Source organism: Mixophyes fleayi, chromosome 4 (genome assembly GCF_038048845.1).
Source record: "Mixophyes fleayi isolate aMixFle1 chromosome 4, aMixFle1.hap1, whole genome shotgun sequence".
In the NCBI taxonomy this organism is placed as follows: domain Eukaryota; kingdom Metazoa; phylum Chordata; class Amphibia; order Anura; family Limnodynastidae; genus Mixophyes; species Mixophyes fleayi.
The window spans coordinates 185,947,025-185,970,023 of NC_134405.1; the positions used below are offsets into that span (position 1 = coordinate 185,947,025).

The 22,999-nt window shown below is 41.6% G+C and overlaps 1 protein-coding gene across 2 annotated transcripts in view; it reads left to right on the forward strand.

The window, feature by feature from the left end:
* Positions 1-22,999, forward strand: part of ASZ1 (ankyrin repeat, SAM and basic leucine zipper domain containing 1) — a 165,297-nt gene that overhangs the window by 110,495 nt on the left and 31,803 nt on the right. For both annotated transcript variants that reach the window (XM_075208977.1, XM_075208976.1), the window contains exons 8-10: positions 16,234-16,306; positions 17,976-18,032; positions 21,205-21,317. In XM_075208977.1, the coding sequence (XP_075065078.1) occupies positions 16,234-16,306; positions 17,976-18,032; positions 21,205-21,317 (243 nt within the window). The remainder of the gene's footprint in view (positions 1-16,233; positions 16,307-17,975; positions 18,033-21,204; positions 21,318-22,999) is intronic.

Consider the following 22,999-nt stretch of genomic DNA (forward strand, 5'->3'; position numbering starts at 1 on the left):
GGTAGGCCCGTGGCTCCCATAGCATATCTTCCAGGCCTAGCTGAGGCAGAACATGGTCTGACTCATCTGGGTAAAGAAGGTATGTGCAAGCTGGTAAGAACATACTGGTGTGCACCAGACTTTTCTTCTCAAGCTAGTTGGAAGGCAATGTCCTTACTTGATTGAGGAAAAATGTTGGAAAGACAATACCAGAACCATCCCATTTCCCTCCTACAAATGGACTTTTTCCAGGTAAAACAAATCAACTTCCTCCAATTTCCACCTTGCAGGAATCTCAGTTATGTGTTGGTGTGTACTTATGTATTTCCTAACTGGGTAAAGACATTTCCAGCTGCCACTAATACTGCTGTGGCATACCCAGGAACTTGTAATCAGATATTGTAATTCTAGAGGTATAGAAAGTGATAGGGGTACTCATTTTACTGGTGAAATCTTTCAGATCATGTTTAAAACTTATGGGCATTTGACAGTAATTTACATAATCTCTATAGAACACAAGCCAGTGGGAAATTAGAGAGGGTAAATGGTACTGTCAAGAACGAATTGAATAGTGTGTGTCACGGGCACTAGGAGTCTTTACCCAGGGATCACCAGATGGTAGGCTTACCAGAGCAATGTAGATGGTAATAGGGTACTCTGGTAGCTGGGTGATCACGGAACATGAAATGATGGCCGATGAGATGCTCAGGAAAGTCTATGACTAGCAACACTGGTAATAATGAGGTAATGATACACAAGGAACTGTATGGACAAGGACACGTGAAGGTAGTCAGTGGTCTGCGATAGCAAGTTGTACCACTGCTATAGTGAGGAGGAATGTCCAACAGAAACAAGGAGGTGATGAGAGTCAGCGGTCTGCAGGTAGCAAGTTGTACCGCTGTCTGAGTGAAGGAATGGAATCCAAGTGGAGGTATCCAGGTAGTCAGTGGTCTGCGGTAGCAAGTTGTACCACTGCTATGTGAGAGGATAATGGAACAGGTGATACCGGAAACAGGGATCAGTGGTCTGACATCAGCAAGTTGTACCACTGAATATATATGTGAGGAGGTGCACGGGGGAAGACTGCAACACAGGATATACACAGGCACCTTATACACGATCCACAGTAATATGCACAATATGGATATATATATATATAAATGACTGAACAGGTCTGCAATCTAGAAAGTCTCTTGAAGTAGTCCAGCACAATGATAACACAGTCAATGATGGCAATAGACTCAGCGGACAGCAGACTCCAGAGAGAACCAAACACAGTCCAGCAAGATATGCAATACACAGCACAGTCAATGAGAAGTATGCATACCGTGGTTCAGCAGTAGCAGTCAGATGGGATTGCAGCGGTACCTGAGCGGCTGGAGGCCGACTGGATAGGAAGTCCCTGGATAGGTGAAGCAGCGGTCTAGCAGGTGCAGCGCACAGGTGAGTAGACCAACAGGGACACGAATCCACAGGAGTCAGCAACACGTGGAACTGGACTCATAGGGGACCCAGGAGAATGGAGATGATCCAGCAGAGGGTAGTAGATGAGATACAAATCCAATGCTGACAGGAGGGTAGAGACCAGTGGAACACGTGAAGGCGTGGAGAGTGGATCAGCAGGAGATGGACGATAGCGTTGACCACCGCAGCAGGACTCAGCGGCACACGGGGGTAACCAGTAGCAACCACAGGAACCAACAGCGATGGGAAACAGGAGTGCAGCGCAGGGCAGGAGCTGTTGATCACGAAGTGTAGCAGATGGTAATGAAAGCGGCAGTCTCGAGGAAGTCACAGCAAAGATGAGATGAGGCAATAGTGCACGGAGGCAGCGGATAGTAATCAGCTGGCAGTCACGATGTTGAACACAGGCGAGTTGCAAGCAGGAGACTGTAGTGCACAGAGGCAGCGGATAGTAGTCAGCTGGCAGTCACGATGTTGAACACAGGCGAGTTGCAAGCAGGAGACTGTAGTGCACAGAGGCAGCGGATAGTAGTCAGCTGGCAGTCACGATGTTGAACACAGGCGAGTTGCAAGCAGGAGACTGTAGTGCACGGAGGCAGCGGACAGGAATCAGCAAACAGACTTGATGAGAAGCAGGTGAGTGAGGTAAAAGCTGGAGTGCACGGAGGCAGCGGATAGCGATGAGCAAACAGTCACATTGATATAAAATAACGTTGAAGTGGTATAGAAGACTGTAGTGCACGGAGGCAGCGGATAGGAATCAGCAAACAGTCATGATGATACAGTTGATGATAGAAGTGGTATGGAACCACAGTAGTGGAAGTGGTTTGGAAACCACAGGAATCAGCAGCGCTGAATACAAGAGTAATACAGGAACACCTTCAGAGACTCATGAGGAATGAGACTCCAAGATCAGGCAACGTGGTGGTGACCACAGGTGCTTAATATAGGGAGGTTGCCTGATCTGCCAATTAAGTTAAAGGGGTATACACTGAAGTATAGAAAAGGGCTGCGCATGCGCAGACCCTCAGGATGGTGGACGGCCACGGTTCCTAAATGTCCGGGAAGAGGCACTCACGGTCCGGTGAGTGACAGTACCCCCCCTTTTAAAGGTGGGCACAGAACGCCTGGAACCGGGCTTGTCCGGATTTTTGGAGTAAAACTTCTTCAAAAGGGCAGGAGCATTAAGATCTTCAGCTTTGATCCAAGAGCGCTCCTCAGGACCAAAGCCCTTCCAATGAACGAGGAAGTGGAGGACTCCTCGCGAAATTTTTGCATCTAGTACCTCGGTAATCTCAAAATCCTCCTCCTGATGAACTTGAACTGGCTGCGGAGCTGAGGGAGGAGTTGAAAAACGGTTGATAATAAGAGGTTTGAGCAAAGATACATGGAAGGCATTAGAAATCCGAAGACTCTTAGGAAGAAGGAGTTTCACACATACTGGATTGATAACTTGAATGATCCTATATGGACCAATAAAACGAGGGGCGAATTTCATGGATGGAACCTTCAAACGAATATTTTTTGTGGATAACCAGACACGATCTCCAATTTTTAGTGGTGGAATAGCCCGCCTCTTCTTATCAGCGAAAGATTTATATTTGACAGATGTCTTCTTTAAACAGGTTCTGACCTGAGACCAGATATTTTTAAAGGTCTGACAAACAGTTTCCACCGCAGGAACTTGGGTGGGCGGGAGGGCAGGAAATTCCGGAAAAGACGGATGGTGACCGTAGACCACAAAGAATGGAGTTTTGGATGATGACTCATGGTACATGTTGTTATGGGCGAACTCAGCCCAAGGGAGTAACTCTACCCAGTTGTGTTGATTGGCTGATGAAAATATCCTTATAAAAGTCTCAAGATCTTGATTGACACGTTCGGTTTGTCCATTGGATTGTGGATGGTAAGAAGATGAGAGTGCTAATCGTATGCCCAAGGTTTTACAAAGGGCTCGCCAGAATCTGGACACGAATTGTACTCCTCTATCAGACACAATCTCAGATGGACATCCATGGATACGGAAGATCTCTTTAATGAAATGTTCAGCCAGGATAGACGAGGAAGGCAAACCAGACAGAGGGATGAAATGAGCCATCTTCGAAAATCTGTCCACTACCACCCAAATAGTATTATGGTTCTTACTAGGTGGTAAGTCAGTAACGAAATCCATACTAATATGGGTCCATGGTTTGGACGGAATGGGTAGTGGTCGCAGCAACCCTGCTGGGGTTCTGCGGGAGGATTTGAATTGCGAACATAATTCACAGGAAGCAATGAACTCTTTGACGTCTCTCCTCATTGAAGGCCACCAGAAACTTCGAGAGAGAATCTCAAAGGTCTTGCGTTCACCGGCGTGTCCAGAAAAACGAGAGGCATGGAACCACGAAAGGATTTTCCTCCTTAGAGTAGGAGGCACGAGGGTCTTCCCAAATGGTAGCGTTTTGGTGGATGAAGCAGCCAGTGAGATACATTTGGGGTCTAGAATGGTATGGTTGGAAACCTCTTCTATATCAGAGGACGTAACAAAGGCTCTAGATAAGGCATCAGCTTTTTTGTTCTTGGCAGCTGGTTTGAAGGTAATTATTAATTCAAAACGGGAAAAGAAAAGAGACCATCTTGCTTGACGAGGGTTCAAGCATTGGGCAGACTGGAGATATGACAAGTTCTTATGATCCGTGAAGATCGTCACCGGATGGCGAGCTCCCTCCAACAAGTATCTCCATTCCTCTAATGCGGCTTTGATAGCCAGTAATTCCTTGTCTCCGATGGTATAATTCTTCTCTGCGGGTAGGAGACCCCGAGAATAGAAGGCACAAGGGTGGAATTTTTGCTGTTCCGAGCGTTGGGAGAGAATAGCTCCTAAGCCCACATTAGAGGCATCTACCTCTAGGAAAAAGGGGAGTGTCACATCAGGCTGACGAAGGATTGGAGCCGAAGAGAAGGACTCTTTTAATGTTTGAAAGGCTTGAATAGCCTCAGTAGACCATTGCTTAGGATTAGCCCCTTTTCGAGTCAGGGCCACAATAGGAGATGCAATGGAAGAAAAGTCTTGAATGAAGCGTCTATAGTAATTGGCAAAACCTAAAAAACGCTGGATGGCACGAAGAGTAGTTGGCTGGGGCCAATGTAGGACAGCATTTACTTTGTCAGGATCCATCTTCAGACCAACTCCGGAAACAATATACCCCAAGAATGGAATCTGGGGTAATTCGAATGAACATTTTTCTAATTTACAGAACAATGAATTTTTCCGTAGCCTGGAGAGGACTTCTGCCACATGTTGGTGGTGAGAAGGCAGGTCCTGTGAAAAAATCAATATGTCGTCCAGGTAGACGACGACACATACATATAATAAGTCCCGAAAAATCTCATTGATGAAGCCCTGAAAAACAGCGGGGGCATTACATAGCCCGAAAGGCATTACCAGATATTCGTAATGCCCGTCTCTGGTGTTAAACGCCGTCTTCCATTCGTCACCGGAACGGATTCTGATTAAATTGTAGGCACCACGAAGATCCAACTTAGTAAAAATACGGGCTCCCTTGATGCGGTCAAATAGCTCAGTGATCAACGGAATGGGATACCGATTCTTGATAGTAATGGCATTGAGTCCACGAAAATCTATACAAGGGCGTAATGATCCATCCTTCTTTTTGACAAAGAAGAACCCAGCTCCAGCGGGCGAGGTGGAAGGTCGAATGAACCCACGCTGGAGGTTCTCCCGTATATATTCAGATGTAGCTTGAGTTTCAGGTAACGAGAGTGGATAGACCCGGCCCCTGGGAGGAGTCTTGCCAGGAAGAAGATCAATCGGACAATCCCAAGAACGATGAGGAGGAAGACGTTCAGACTGAGCTTTATCAAAAACATCGGTAAATGAAGCATATTGAGGAGGGAGTCCCGGTGAAATAGCTGAGATGGAAGCTTGCTGTACCTTGAGAGGAATGACTTGGGAAAGGCAATGATGGTGACATTCAGGCCCCCAAGACGTGACTTGAGGGGTGCGCCAGTCAATCTGGGGAGAGTGACACTGAAGCCATGGAAGGCCTAGAACAATCGGACTTGTCGTAACAGGAAGAATTAAAAACGATATCTCTTCATGATGCAGAGCACCAATCTGAAGGGTTACTGGAGACGTACTCTGGGTGATGAGACCGTTGATGAGACGTGATCCATCGATAGCCGTCACAGTAATGGGAGTTTTTAAGGTAATCATTGGTAGAGACCATTGATTAACTAACGATTTGGAAATAAAATTTCCTGCTGCTCCGGAATCAATCAATGCCTGTGACTCAAAGGTTTTGGTAGCAAAGGAAATAGTCACATCAAAAGCGCAGACTTTAGATTTCATAGACGATGGAGAGGACTCCAGGGACCCTAACTTCACCTCTCCAGAACTAGTTAGGGCCTGGCATTTCCCGATCTCTTAGGGCAGGAGCTGAGGACATGAGTGGAATCAGCACAATAGATACAGAGTCTATTCTTGACTCTTCGTTTCCTCTCCTCAGAAGATAACTTGGAACGTCCTATCTCCATGGGAATCACAGCGGGTGACACTGGACGAAATTGAGGGTTAGAGCGAAAAGGTGCTTTAGCAGAAGACGTTTTCTCAGCCTCTCCTTCACGAAATCTCATATCCACACGATGGCATAGAGAGATCAAATCTTCAAGTGACGAAGGAAGCTCTTGGGTAGTCAGTGCATCTTTAATTTTATCGGAAAGCCCCTGCCAGAAGGCGGCAACTAGGGCTTCAGTGTTCCACTGAAGTTCAGAGGCTAAGATCCTAAATTGAATGACGTACTGACCTACAGTATGAGATCCTTGTCGCAGACGGAGGATGCTGGAAGCAGCGGAAGTCACACGACCTGGTTCATCGAACACACTTCGGAATGTAGAAATGAATTTGGCACTATCTTGTAATATGGGATCGTTCCTCTCCCACAGAGGGGAGGCCCAAGCCAGGGCTTGTCCTGAAAACAAAGAGATAAGATAGGCCACTCTGGAACGATGGGTAGAAAAATTTTGAGGTTGGAGCTCAAAATGGACTGAACATTGGTTAAGGAAACCCCTACAAGTTTTGGGGTCTCCATCGTACTTTGACGGAGTAGGCAGGTGAAGCGTGGAAGCTATAGACACCTGGGATGGCAATGGGGAAACGGAGGAAAGCACAGGAGCTTCAGTAGTAGCTGTCACAGTCTGTCCAGATGTTCCTTGGGAGGTTAATGACTGATAACACTGAAGTAACAGCTGTTGGCGGGCATCCTGTTGCTCCACACGGCTAACCAGATGTTGCAGCATCTCTTTGGCGGTAGGTTCCACATCTGGGTCTGTCATGGCCTGATCTTACTGTCACGGGCACTAGGAGTCTTTACCCAGGGATCACCAGATGGTAGGCTTACCAGAGCAATGTAGATGGTAATAGGGTACTCTGGTAGCTGGGTGATCACGGAACATGAAATGATGGCCGATGAGATGCTCAGGAAAGTCTATGACTAGCAACACTGGTAATAATGAGGTAATGATACACAAGGAACTGTATGGACAAGGACACGTGAAGGTAGTCAGTGGTCTGCGATAGCAAGTTGTACCACTGCTATAGTGAGGAGGAATGTCCAACAGAAACAAGGAGGTGATGAGAGTCAGCGGTCTGCAGGTAGCAAGTTGTACCGCTGTCTGAGTGAAGGAATGGAATCCAAGTGGAGGTATCCAGGTAGTCAGTGGTCTGCGGTAGCAAGTTGTACCACTGCTATGTGAGAGGATAATGGAACAGGTGATACCGGAAACAGGGATCAGTGGTCTGACATCAGCAAGTTGTACCACTGAATATATATGTGAGGAGGTGCACGGGGGAAGACTGCAACACAGGATATACACAGGCACCTTATACACGATCCACAGTAATATGCACAATATGGATATATATATATATAAATGACTGAACAGGTCTGCAATCTAGAAAGTCTCTTGAAGTAGTCCAGCACAATGATAACACAGTCAATGATGGCAATAGACTCAGCGGACAGCAGACTCCAGAGAGAACCAAACACAGTCCAGCAAGATATGCAATACACAGCACAGTCAATGAGAAGTATGCATACCGTGGTTCAGCAGTAGCAGTCAGATGGGATTGCAGCGGTACCTGAGCGGCTGGAGGCCGACTGGATAGGAAGTCCCTGGATAGGTGAAGCAGCGGTCTAGCAGGTGCAGCGCACAGGTGAGTAGACCAACAGGGACACGAATCCACAGGAGTCAGCAACACGTGGAACTGGACTCATAGGGGACCCAGGAGAATGGAGATGATCCAGCAGAGGGTAGTAGATGAGATACAAATCCAATGCTGACAGGAGGGTAGAGACCAGTGGAACACGTGAAGGCGTGGAGAGTGGATCAGCAGGAGATGGACGATAGCGTTGACCACCGCAGCAGGACTCAGCGGCACACGGGGGTAACCAGTAGCAACCACAGGAACCAACAGCGATGGGAAACAGGAGTGCAGCGCAGGGCAGGAGCTGTTGATCACGAAGTGTAGCAGATGGTAATGAAAGCGGCAGTCTCGAGGAAGTCACAGCAAAGATGAGATGAGGCAATAGTGCACGGAGGCAGCGGATAGTAATCAGCTGGCAGTCACGATGTTGAACACAGGCGAGTTGCAAGCAGGAGACTGTAGTGCACAGAGGCAGCGGATAGTAGTCAGCTGGCAGTCACGATGTTGAACACAGGCGAGTTGCAAGCAGGAGACTGTAGTGCACAGAGGCAGCGGATAGTAGTCAGCTGGCAGTCACGATGTTGAACACAGGCGAGTTGCAAGCAGGAGACTGTAGTGCACGGAGGCAGCGGACAGGAATCAGCAAACAGACTTGATGAGAAGCAGGTGAGTGAGGTAAAAGCTGGAGTGCACGGAGGCAGCGGATAGCGATGAGCAAACAGTCACATTGATATAAAATAACGTTGAAGTGGTATAGAAGACTAGTGCACGGAGGCAGCGGATAGGAATCAGCAAACAGTCATGATGATACAGTTGATGATAGAAGTGGTATGGAACCACAGTAGTGGAAGTGGTTTGGAAACCACAGGAATCAGCAGCGCTGAATACAAGAGTAATACAGGAACACCTTCAGAGACTCATGAGGAATGAGACTCCAAGATCAGGCAACGTGGTGGTGACCACAGGTGCTTAATATAGGGAGGTTGCCTGATCTGCCAATTAAGTTAAAGGGGTATACACTGAAGTATAGAAAAGGGCTGCGCATGCGCAGACCCTCAGGATGGTGGACGGCCACGGTTCCTAAATGTCCGGGAAGAGGCACTCACGGTCCGGTGAGTGACAGTGTGATAGTTGAAACTAGATTGGAGTGACTGTAAGCTTTTGCCACTAGTCCTCCCTACCACCAGAACCACTCCTAAACCACCTTTTAACCTGTCACCTTTTGAAATACTTTTGACAAGCAACCTCACATGATGGTAGATTCCCGAGATGAGTTAAAATGTAATGATGAAGAGACTGTTCAAAATCTTATTGTCACAGAGCCGGAGTTTGGAATAGTCCTCGAAGCCCCACTCTAGATAGACTTACCCCCAGAGAGATGCGGAGTCTAACGGTAGCAAGGTATTCATCAGGGATCCCCGCAAGGGAATATTGAATTAGCTGCTCTCTACCCACAGATTGCGGTCCTCTATGGGGGATTAGAGCAGGGTGAGATGGAATAGTGGAGTGGAGCGGGTCTGCTGGAAGATAAATGCAGAGGTTCAGGTGAATAGCAGTGAAATGAAGTCTTGAGGTCTTTAGAAAGAGAATAGCTGAGAACAGAACTGATTATGAGGCACGACAATACCGCAGGTTCTGATCATGGAACAGGTATCACAGGATACCAACTGAGGTGTTGTGGACTGCAGAGAACTGATGCACTGAGATTCCTGGCAAGCAAATAGCCTGAGGATGGGACCAATGATGAGGCATGAGGTTCTTGCAATAATACCACAGGTCTTGATCGTGATACAGGTAACACAGGATGTGCAAACAGGAGCCGGAGAGAACAGCATCCTAATAGGTAAGGAGACCTGAAGATCTGGAAACTTGATAGAGAAGCAGGTGCTTTAAATAGACAGAGCTGACAGGCAATTTAGCCAATTAAGAGAATGCAGGAAGTTTTAAAAAAAACAACAAAATAACAGGTGTGCGCATGCTCAGTTCAGACCAGCAAGTGAATGCAGGGAGTTGAGAACCAAGGTAAACATGTGACCAAAATGCAGGTTAGCTGGTGCAATGTGTGACACTTAGAAAGAGAACCAGATAGTGAGACAGCAACAGAGGATGTTCTAAACACTATCTACTGATATGTTAAACACTAACTGTCATGATGTTGGACTGGGAGACAGTTATGAACTGTAATTTCCTACGTTCAAGTTGTTTAACAGACAGGTGAGAAGGCCTATTCCAAGTGTTGATGACCAGCATCATCTCTGAAAGTAGCAGAAAGAGACACTCACTCCATTCCATTCACTGTAGAGAAGTCAACAACCTGGAGAAGATTCAAAATATAGGTGAGGATGGCACTTGTGAATCTGTTCCGGGAGACCTAAGATCACAGTTAATAACGCCTGAGCCAATGACTTTGCAAAGACTGTCATCCCATCATGGAGCAGAAGTTATTCTATTTTTCTTTTTCCAGTGTTTTTCCCATCATTTTTTTTTTTCTGGGACATTCTATTTTTGCAATGGTGGTCAGGTGATGGTGACTGGTTCAGGTAGTGATACTGATGGTGTGGAGATGGAGGAGAAATTGTTAATATAATCAGTCAATCCTATTACATTATTCATATCGAGGGTAAATAAAAGGTCTGCTAACTTTGGAGCTCGGAGACAGTGTGAGGGGCTATTGTCTGAAGAAAATTGTGTCTGTAAGTACTGTGACCCCATAGTTGGAGAGGTGCATTTAGCGATGCCACTTCAGTAATAATTTGGATTTGGGTGGGAATCCATGACCATGATTATCATTCTTTGGTGGGTAAGGTCTTAGACCAAACTAATTGCTGGATGTACTCTCACTTGCCTCAGAGAAAAAAGTATGTTTGTTCTCTATCCACTAAATATTTCTGAGGTACTCGAATTCTGAGGTGGGAGCCCAATAGAAGTGTTATGTGCGTATTGTCGCTAACCAATAACGATTGTCGAACCTCGATTTGTGTTTCCAACGCACAAAGATTTATTTGCAACAAGTAGAATAATATGCTCAAGCGAAGTAATAATAAATACAGCCGTTACTTATCGCAGGCGCTCTGGATCCAGTGTGCAGTCATTCAATCCTGAAGTCTGGGGACAAGATGTCTGAACACTAGATGTGAAGCTGCTGTTTATATACACACAAAAATACAGTAACACAATGAAGATGGTATAGCTTGCATCTATTGGTCCAGGTCTCAGGAAGGTCCAAGGGGTTGTCAATCATTGGCTAGTTCATCCTAAGGAATCCAAAGGAGGGGGTCACCTCTCCAGGGGGTATGCTCAGCTCTTCCCGCCAAGATTCCTTAGTCTTAAGTAGTTCATAATTCCCTATCATTCATAACTTGTGTATGCACTCTGCGATTCCCTCGCAGAGTGAACCAAACAGTAGGATATGTAAAGAGGTTTATTATGATACCACTCATGATATGATTCCTTCAACCTGTTCCGTGTATTTCACTAATATGCATGTAACTCTAATATAACATATAAATACTACTATATTTCGACATAACTGACTATGTGTTGCAACTACCATTAATGTGTACTATTTTATAAGTATGCGTGTTTGTGCGAATGTATGGTAAAAGACCATTACTGTTGCTGCCACGTGTAGTGGATGCGTACGCCCTTTCACGCCGTAGCGTGACCTTGTGCGTCGTAGCGTACCGTACGCATCTTTTCAGACAAAGACAACCAAGTTAGCTCGACTTTAATTGAAATGACTCTATCCAATTTGCTGACTTCGACAGAAGGGACATATAATATTACTAGGTCCCCTAGTTTGAGACTTCGCCAATACTCAGCAGACCGGTCTCTGCTGAGTCTGAATTTTTCACACACAAAGAAACTTGAGTATTAGGAAGCTGAACTGAATGATCAGACAATAGCTTGCCCCACAAATGTTGATGAAAAACCCATCAATAATATTAGAGTGCTTTTAACTTAAAAGGCTGAAGGATATCATAAACTAGGTTATGTAACAGACATAAGAGGGTGTTAGTTGTTAAAGTTCCTCTAGGTTACTGTTCAAAGCTTATAGAAGCTGAGATTTGCCTTGGACATATGGAAATGCTAGGTATGAGGAACTTTAATAGAAAATTGTGTATTGTAACGTATTATATTGTGTCTTAAATCTTTTCAGACTGTTATATATGTGGGTGTAAGGCATAGAAATAGTTAGCTCAGAGCTCCAGAGGCATATGCTTTCTAAAGTAATTTCGGAAATTATGACTCTCTTCCCTGATAACATAACTGACATCCACGGACAATGTGATGATACGCAGACGGACAAATATCACAGAAAATGAAATGCACTACTGAGATCCTGCAGTAAAATCTTGAAAGAGTGAGAGTGTTAGGTACACTATCAAAGGGTGGGCTGTTGAAGTTGAATATTTGGATGAATTCATTTAAATTATTAATGATTATAACGGTTTGTCTGTGTGTTTGCGATTGGCCGCGCTACGTCGTAAAAGGGTTACTTATGCAATCACATAGCAAAACACAACACTTATATTTACACGTACATTTGTAAATCGTTCACTTTTAATTAAGTTCCAACTCACATAATTTTATTAGTAAGACTTAAAGGTAATTTATACAAAGATAAATTTACATTAAAGGTATTTATGGTTCAGATCCTAAGAAATGTATGGTGTTTGGTCTTATATTATTCCTCATTTCACCAGAAGAAATCCGGTATCAGCGGCTAAGCGATCGCACACTTTGATCACCAGTTATGATTATTGTAAAATGAGTACTTTAAAATACTGTATGCAGCACATGTTAATAGGTTGGTTTAAACTGGATTTAGTCGGTTCCCTTAAGCAAGACATGTGCCCAACTGTTGGAGTGAGCTGCCCCCACCTTTGGACAGAGGACTCCTTTTGAACTGACCTATGACCAGCATTCTACTGGAACATCATAAATCCTGGACCAATGAAGAAATACCTTAGTTTATCTTTGTGTACATTGTACACACTTTTGTTGTTAACCAAAGGGAATATAAACTATCCCCTGATACTGGAGAGCCTCATTGACTGCAGAATTCAAGACTGAAGCTGTACCTGAATCCACGGCGCTTGCGTAATGTATTCAGTTATACTTTCTTCTATTTTGTTATTCCTTTTTATACTTTATAATAGTTTGCTGTAATACTGCTATATTTTGCTATTATATCTCTTTGTTTGTTGGATCCACATTAATCGCATCGGACAATATTTAATGGTAGCAATAATACGGAAATAACAGGTACATCATTTTCAGTAAATTTTCTTAATGGAAATAATGCGGCCAATCCAATAAATAAACCTTTTATTACAAAAGGTCAAATCCCTCTTAATGTTGGCTAGTAAGGAAGAGTAGTTGGCTTGGTAGAGACTTTCAATAATTTTAGTTTGTCAAAGATTTTTTTCCGGGGCAGATTTGTTTTAATGTTAAGTAATGCAGAGAACCACTAAATCCTAACAAACACATTACAGATATAAATCAAGGAATTAGCAATTAACACAATAATGCTATCTGCACACATAGTTATTAGTACATGGTCATGTGTGTTTATATGAACAAGTAAGGTATCAGAATTAAATTTAATTTTGGCAACCAGGGCAAAAGAGTGCTTGTCTAGTACTATATTTAATGGGGTGGGAGAGCACCAATTCACCTGGACAGAGGTGGAGTAGTTTTGGCATAGGAACTTCCATTGGAAACTGTATTTAGGTAAGGCTCTCAAAACAAATCCCAGTTGAACTGGGTAGATAATAGAGGGTAGAAAGTATGCTAGATAATAATTTTTGTGATTATTTTAAGATCATGCTCTGCACTTATTATGTATTCTGTGGAACCTATTTAGACATTGACTTTTCTGATATATACCACTGTGGTGTCATGAACTGCTATCTCCAGTCAAAAGGGGAAAAGTATGTTAGAACAGTGGAAAACCAATTCAGGTCTCTAATGTATCTCTGCAGCAATAAATTTCTTTTGTTAATAGTGATTTAATAAATTTTACAAGTGTTTTTTTTAAAGTGCTGAATCACAAGCATAGTTAAGGTGCCAAAACTCACTTTAAGACCAAAAAAAAAAAAATGTGTACTACAAGGAAAGAAAATATGAAATAAGATAGATTTACATAAAAACAACAGGATAAGTACGGACTGGGTGGACACACGGATACGAGACAGAGGGTAGATGATGCCCTTGTGAGAGATCAAATGATTGAGGCAGAGGGAAATGCCTCGTTTGAAGTACCAGGCTTGTTGAAGTGTGCCAAGATGCAGGGTGGTTTTGCAATTCACAGGATTTAGGACTGGGGCTCGACTGTTAGGTTCACAATGGAGCAGCAGGGATGGGCTCGCAGCAGTGGTCCTAGTGGAGGTTTCATATCACGTGAAAGGGCTTAAGGAGCAGTTGGTCTAAGAAAGATTTAGTAGCAGTAGCCTAATGAAAAAGTAGTCTGCAATAAAGTGCCCGATGCGCCATGAGATGTGTAGGTGTCATCCGGATTGAGAGTACAACCACCATGTCTAGGTCCCACTCATTCGAGGTCTGCGGATGGGTGGGCAAGCAGGAATGGTCCCTGCCTCTTTCTAGCGCCTTCCCAAACACATAAGATGTTTCACCTATTCTGCATGACACATGTACTCTCAATATCTGCCCCCCTTTTCCAGATGTTCTCAGCCTAAGGCTAGAGATACACAGGTGTATTGTGTGCCCTACATATCAAAAGCTACTTTCACACACTACATGCTTTAATTACCTGTTATCTTGCCAATGCCCTGTCCCTTGCCAGCCTGCCATGTCTCCCGCTCTCCCCTCCATTTAAGAGCAGCTACTACAGTGCTGAAAAGAAAGTGTATTGTTGTAATACAGTAACAGCCTTGTGCTTTTCTGCACAATTTTCTCCCACTGACAGCAACAATTGTACTCCATGACGGCATAAGAAAATCTCAAACTATTTTGCATTCATCAATGCAGTCTGAATGGAGGAGATCACAGAGAAGGCTCTTGGCCCTCTTTCGGCTCAGGAATCTGCTATATTGCTGAATCCCAACCTAACCCTAACCATACCGCCCAACCTTGCCAGGCCCTGGGCTCCTTCTGTATCTGCAAATTAACTTGACCAGTCTAATCCACCAGCGAGTACAGTGGGTAAAGGCCTAAGTGTGAGAATGTAGGATTACAATGAAAGGTAGGGAGGAAAAGATGAGGTTGGGAAACCTAAGTCAGTTAAAGAGAATCTTTCTCCATTGCTTTTCTTATTTTATTTTTTTAAAATCACGATATTTCATAGTGTATTGTGTGCTATTTACCTCAAAAAGGGCTTCAGCCTACAATTTCTTGGGCATAAATGGGAAAGGAATGGTTGCAAGCATGTAGTCAATTACACTAAATGCATGCCAAGCTCGAGCGCATGCAGCAACATCCGATTCAAGCTTTGGGCATCTCAAAGGTATGTGTTTTTCAGTCGTATCACTTGCACCAGCTACAGGTCCCGTTTTCATGAACATGCTTATCTTTACATCCGCTCTTTGTTGAATATGGACGTGCGTATGCCCGATTTATGTGTAACTTTTTTTCTTTTTTTTTTAAGCGCACTATACATTTGTTTTGCGTGCCTTAATGAATCTAACCCCCTATGTTAATGGCTGACTTACTCCATACCCCAACTGATGCAAGGTCCTCTAAATTTTAGTATATATTTCTGGAGTTTCATGCATTGCAAGTAAATTTAACTGTGCATGTTTCTCTGCATAATAAGTATAAAATAAAAAAGCATTTATTCCATTATAGTGCCAAAATAAATCCCCACAGTCACAAAAGTCTAAACAATGGATAGGATAACTTTTTCTGCCAGTGTCTTGACAAAGAGTGCATGTGAAATGCTGTGTGCTGGATGTCTTAACTTTGCTGTCATTTGAAAGTTTATTGGATGTTTTATGGCACTTTTATCACTAATACACTGCTGTACAGATCTAAGATGTGAAAGTGTTGTGCTAGTAGATTTACTCATAAAGTGATGAAAATTCTGTTCATTTAATGGTTAATCAAGCTAATAAACAGGTGTATATATATATATATATATATATATATATATATATATATATATATATATATCACAAAAATACTACAAAAAAATGTCCATTTGTGTAAATCTAAGATATACTTGTAACTGGCTACATTCAGTTGTTAGTAAAACATTGCAAGCATTAGTTATTTCTTAATTTTATATGCCATCTTTTTTTTATTGCTCTCAATGTATTGACTGTAAGAGATGTCCAATAAACAGATTTTCACACTTAATAGCCTAGTGCTTAGCTTTCACTGGAAGTGCCTCTTTAGTGTTGTTTACCTGCTCTCCAATATTTTTATTAAATATACCCAACATTTATTTAATGGAATGCTTGAAAAGGAAGTGTCAAATAAAACCTAAACTATTATTTTTTTTTTCAAACTAGATAAAAATTCTGGTTTGGGAAGTACTCTTGGTCTTAAGATAGTTAAAACCTATTTCTGTTGTATTCTGTGTTTTAAAATGTCACTAATGCTTTTAATGTATGTTTTAGTTTCTCTACCTCTAGTGACCTGGAAGTGTTTTTACATGGCTTGGGCCTTGAACACCTGACAGATTTATTTAAGGTAAACATTTATTATTATTGTTTACTTTTTAAAAACTCTTCAATATTATTTTTATTTTATAGTGCATAATATACATGGTTTTTAAATTTTGTTGCAACTGACATTTTGTACATTGCTGTTTAGTTTGTTTTTAGCATGACAAGTGCAATCAGTAAGCTAATCTGAACTTCTATCATATTGGAAAACATAATTGATTGGTGGTGCTTTTGCTATTTATTTAAAGACCTAGGGCTAGATTTTCTAAACTGCGGGTTTGAAAAGTGGAGATGTTGCCTATAGCAACCAATCGGATTCTAGCTTTCATTTTGTAGAATGTACTAAATAAATGATAGCTAGAATCTGATTGGTTGCTATAGGCAACATCACCACTTTTTCAAACCTGCAGTTTAGTAAATATACCCCCTAATTTTTGTAACAAGGCTAATTGTAAAAGCATGTCGAAATAAAGCTTGTAGTACGTTATGAGAACCTATATTTCAATCAATAAATTGTTTTTGCCCAACCCTATGTATAACTTAACAAATCTGTTAGATGCCCAAAAAGATCAATTCAATAATATCCCTTCCGGGTAGTCCATACTTGCCTACTTTCAGTAGGTGATGTCCGAGAGAGGGGCGGGGCCAAAATTACACGATTCGAGGCGCCCCGCCTCCTCCCGCCCCTCTCTCGGACGTCACCTACTGAAAGTAGGCAAGTATGGACTAAAATGACGTTTTGTCGCAGGGCCAAAATTACGCGATTCTCGGTGAATCGCGTAATTTTAACAAGAGAATTCCGGGATGCGGGAGAAATGCCAGCTCTCGCGGAAGCTTGGGAGACTGACCCGAATTTAGTGAGTCTCCCGGACTTCCCGGGAGAGTTGGCAAGTATGGGGTAGTCTGAGATTACAGGTGATAAGTCTGCCTACAACAACAGAACCATGTAGAAGAGGGACAGCATATATGAATGTGAGCACAACATGCTTACGTAGACCGAATACACTAGCCATCTATGTGTTACTGTACATACCACCTCTGCATCAGGAGGGAAATACAGGGATGAATCAGAAATGTAAATCGGTGCAGACAGAGCAGTGTGGGGCAAAAGATCAGCGGTTCGAAAAAACAACTGAAATAGGAGAGCAGGTACAGCGCCAGACAGACCAGTTTAGCGTCAGCAGATCAGAATTGGAACCATGAGAAAAGAATAAACACTGGGTCATAATAAACAATAAACTGCACTTCATAGCTGATGAGAAGGAATTTGTGTAGGTGCTTGTAGCTTGCTAACAGTAGTTGGTTATTAATGCATCTCCCAAGTACAAGTCTTCATTAATATTAGTAGGGAAGGTGCAGCATGTTGTAAACATGTCTGTGAGTCACCACTAAATGAAACCATGATAACAAATACAGCACAGTATGTTCTTTTCTATTTTTGCCCACTTTTCCCCTTCTTTTTAACATAAATAAAAATATATTTATTCCAATATGCTACCAATATATGTCTTTTTAATCCCTACCAAAATGTCTTCTGAATACAAAATACTATGTTTGTCTGACTATGAGGGGGGCAAAATGTGGATGTCATAGTGAAATCAGGACCAGGGTTCAAATGCAGCTAATGTGTTGATATACATTTCGTTTTATAGCTAATGTACATCTTTTCAATCCATTTCAATAAAATTTTATAGGAAAATGATGTAACTTTGAGGCAACTTTTATCTTTGGAGGAAGTTGAGCTTCAAAAGGTAAGTTTACGCGAATAATTAAGAACGATTACTGATGACTTTATATTTGCACAACATAAAATAATATAATGTATAACATTTGAAATACTGTTACTGCTCCCAATAGATTACAATTTATTCAAAATAATTACCATTTAAAGGTTTATTATATACAAGTTAACCCGTGCATGATACTCATGCATTCTAGTCAAATCAAGCTACTTAAGGTGTTAAAAAGGTTCTCGTCATGCATTTGGGCCTAGCCCAGGCCTCCTCAGGGGAAGAGCGTTACTTCCCGACGCAAGCGCCCTTTTTTTAACGTGGTTTTGTCCACATGTCACCACCTCATCATTTTTCTCCATCACCTCATCCTTCATCTTCATCGCCACATCCTTCATCAAGCTACTTAAGGTGTTTAAAACTCCCCACTGTCACCCCCGGCAACCACCAACCACTCCCAACTGTCACTTCTCCTTCAAGAAATATATAGGTCAGTGTATAACTCTGCCCAGCAGGTGGCGCTGCAGCTTGGTGTTTTTTTTCCCACACACGCCACTAGGCATTTATATAGTAGATGATTGATTCTATACAGCTTGATGCTCTCGCTATATATTTTAGATTATTACTGTGGCTAGTGGCATTTCCTATTTAGATCAGCTGAGAAGACTTGCAGTTAGATTGTCGGGCAGAACTTTCTTTATGGCTGTTTTTAAACTATATTACTGTTGAAGTGCCTAGGTATATATGTGTGTATGTATATATAATATATCTGTATTTGGTGTATATATAGATGCTGTTAAAGTAGTTGTCAATTTGTGGATGCACTGAGACCTTAAAGAATTGGAACAGGAGCAGTGTACAAGGCTACAGTTTTTATTGTGGTGTTTTAAAATCATTTTAATTTTCTGGTTTTGGGGTCATTGATGTTTAGCTAAGTTATTGCTGTATTGGGATTTTTCTGTGTTTTATTATGTTTAGTAAGTGAAGGCTGCAAAATTTGCATTAGGGAATTTTAGTTTTATGTTCCTTGGTTAAGGATCTCCAAAAACAAATCTTTTTCTGTAACTATTCTAAAGAGAGTTGGATGTTTGGTTCAGTTGTTTTCTTTGGCAGACTTTAGACTAACTTTGCCCGGTAATTTAATGACAATTATTGGGTCTGTAAGTGATCATGGGATAGAATAATCCTCATTTACTCTAATAAGAGAGAACATTTTTTTATGATACAATAATAGATGCAATAAAAATGATATCAGATAATTTTACTTTTTTTCATACAATGACTGGAAAATTGCGGTTACATTTGCCAAGTTTTGAGTGCGATCCTTAAATTGCAACCACATAAATCAAATTCTCCCAGCAGTATGGAATTAGCTAGTTTGTTTTCCAACAGGCATGTTCTGTTTAGTGTAATAGACTTGTAATGTTAATGAAGACTTCATAGCTCTTGCATTTTAGAATAGTTGCCTGCTTTCAAGAACGCCACACAAGTATTATGCTTTAAGCGTTTAAGGGAATTGTTTGGAATCAAGATTGAAAAGTATACAAATTTTCCAAGTAGTTTTTATATTATAAAGTCAGCACATCTATTCAGTAAGTAGTGTACTCTTGCCTGCACCTCTCTCCTACTGAAAAATCTTTGTTAAAAAAAACAAACCCATCCACTAACTACAAATAACCACTGCTCTCTTACAATGTCAGCAGCCCCCAGGGTTCCCCTTCACTACCAGTCAGCCAAAAGTGGCCAGCATGGGAAATGCTTGTGGGGAATGGTAGTCTAGGTAAACCCTGATGTTGTTTATTATGGTAAAATTTAGATTTTCTTCCCCATTTGGTAGACAACAGATCAGAAAGAAGATTTTTTTATTATTATTATTGAACAGGGGTTTTGGTGAGTTGTTTTTTTTTTAAATTAACTTTTATTTTATTATGTATTTATTATGTTTTATTTGTTAATCTTTTGATATAATGCCAAGGGGTCTCGGGGGTCCCAGTCCATTGTACTGGAACTACTGGCGTAGCACTTCATGGGTGCCATTCTTGGTAATTACTCTAGTCTCCACAGCCCTTTGTTGTTGGGAAGAATCCCAACATTTTTGGTAGTGTCTTTGTTTTCAAGATTAAATGTTTGTTTTTAATACTCCCTCCCACAGAGACCCCATAACTAGTGACCAGGAGCAAACAGTAATTCATTTAACAGAGCCTAGTAGGCATACACTGCATGATTTTCATACATCAGACATGTGTAGTATTATTCTGTAAAGGTGCCATGTTGTGGCACAAAAATGTGTTGAGAGCAATTACAAGAATTCACTTTGGGAAACAAACACTTGATGTAATGTGTGTCCTTACAAATTTGATATTTGATGTCTGCTTATCTGTATCTGTGAACTTGTCAAGCTTTAAGGGACATTGGAGTTGCTATAAGAGAAGACCACGTTAGCCTGGTCCCTGTTGGTCATAAGTAGGTGTGGGCCTGGACAGGACACAAAGTGTCTGGAACTCTTGTAGGATTGTGACAAAATTCCTCTTCAGAATTCTGTCACAACCCTACTAGATTTTCTACCAGCTGTTGAACGTTGGTAAGGCTGGAACAGTGGCAACAAAATTCTGCAGAGACCTTTCCATTTGTCAGTTTATTTTGCTTGTATTTTTGTTTTGTTTTTCTGTCCATCATAATAGAGAATGTCTGTTTATATTCGTAAGTGGAACCAAAAATAGACACAAATTTGCAGCACAGTGGTGCACAACAGAACCCCCCCTAAAAGTTCCTTACCTTTAGTGAGAAACAAAATAAAGTATGTATTCAAAAACGTTGGACACTTCTGGAAGATGTGAGTGTTTATACTGTCCAAAATAAGTGACACAAAGTTCAAGAGATTCAGAAGATTTTTTTTATATAAAAATATAACTACTTTATAATTCAAAATATTAAAATCACTTTAGTAGTGAAATTCTGTTAAAATATGTGTATGACACAAATATTATTTTAATGTAGTGATCGATATTTACCAAAGAAAAACAATCATCAATATGCATTTTTGTCATAAGGACTAAAATAAAATGTAATTCACTTTATTACAAAAAGATTTCACCTAAAGCTAACTCATATATGCATTTCATGGTTTAGCATGATAGTGTTGTGCCTCTCACGATTTTTCTTTTGGGGGGGTGGGGATTTTTGTTGAACACAGGCTGGGGTTACAGATACAAAGGACTGTAAGAAAATCATGTCTGCGCTGAAAGAAATCCAGGTTGAAGAAGCAAAACTTGAAACGTTGCCAAATATTTCAGGCTTGGAAGCCAGGTAACAATATTTTGTAGTTAAGTGCAGATGTAATTAAACGTTATACACATTTTATGAGTTGAAAAGTGGGAGGCACACCACTTTCTTGTTTCTCATCAAAAGAAATTGCTTGTGGAGTAAGAGGAGCAGGGATAAAATTAGAATTGTCTTTTTTGAAAAGCTAATTCGTTGAACAGGATGTTTTGTTTATTTAGGAGAAAATGATTCCCCAACAATCAATGCCTTACATGAAATACACTGAGGGGCATATTCAATTCTCTGCGGAAACGCCGAAAATCTCGCGGTTTTTCCGCTCACGATTACCGTAATAACGGAAATCGTGCGTGGAAAAACCGTTAATACGGTAGTTTTCTCGCTGAATTTCAGCTCCCGACCTGTATTAACGGTAATAGTTTTTACGCGCCGCGAGAACTAAACAATTGAATATACCCGTGAGTGTCTATTTGCAAGATTGTATAAGTATCTACAATGCTATTTAAAGCAGGTGCCAAAAGTTAGTCTATTTTAAAATTGATATGGTCCATGGGCAAGACAAAACTTTTAAGGAACTTTTAACCAAGCATGTTGGTGAGAGCCAGACAGGTGGATGTGAGTGTATCTGGAACAGAAACGCTGATGGGTATCAATTATTGGCCACCAGCAAGATAATATCAAGTCAGCAGGCTGGCATTCAACTTACAATTGAGTACAACAGTAGTTCCCAAAGAGACATGTCAGAATGCACAACTTTTTTGGACTTTATGCAATCGTACCACAACATTCACCTACACAGTAAAGTCCTTCTCTTGTCAGTAATAAAAAATATGCTGGTGCTCTGGACTAAAGTATACAAACACTAGTTGTCAGACTGACCAATTCCAATCTTACTGCTTTATTCTGATGTAAGGTTAATTATATGGCACATGGGTCAAGTGTGTCATATGTCAATGATTAAAGCTGGTAGTGGGGTTTCATTGGTTTGTTTGTGGTCACACACACACACACACACACACACCGGTTCCCTTGATAAGAGTAGTGCAACATTTGAATGCCACATGATATTTCAACAACTTTGCCATCTCTTCGTGACAGCAGTGCACCCTGTGTTCTGACGACTTCAGTAAAATAATGCTCCAGGCAAAAAGGCTTTGAAAGTTCTAAATTTAGCAAATGCAGTGACCTAAACAGTCACCAGGTTGCATTTCAATCACGCATCTTTGTAATGACACAAATATAAGCCTTCTAGACTAGGGGGTATATTTACTAATCTGCAGGTTTGAAAAGTGGAGATGTTGCCTATACCAGCCAATCAGATTCTAGCTGTCATTTTGTAGAATGTACTAAATAAATGATGGCTAGAATCTGATTCGAGAGCAGAGAACTTTCCCTGCTGAGAACTTTTCATCTCTGAGAACTTACACCAAGGTGTTCGTTACACTGATAGCAGAATTAAGGACATAAGGAATCAAAATATGACCATATTTGGATGTCATTCTTGTTATGGGAGAGTCCAAAAATTAGTCTCAGAACAGTCCAGGTAATTTTTTATGATAATATGGTTGGGTATTGACCAAGAAAGAGTCATCTTGTACCAAGACAAAAGATTTCTGGGAAATAAACACCATAAGGAACAGAATATCTTTGTCAGAAGAATGATGTGCCAAATTTTACATCTGGCAAGGCAAGTACAGACTCGCCATGTG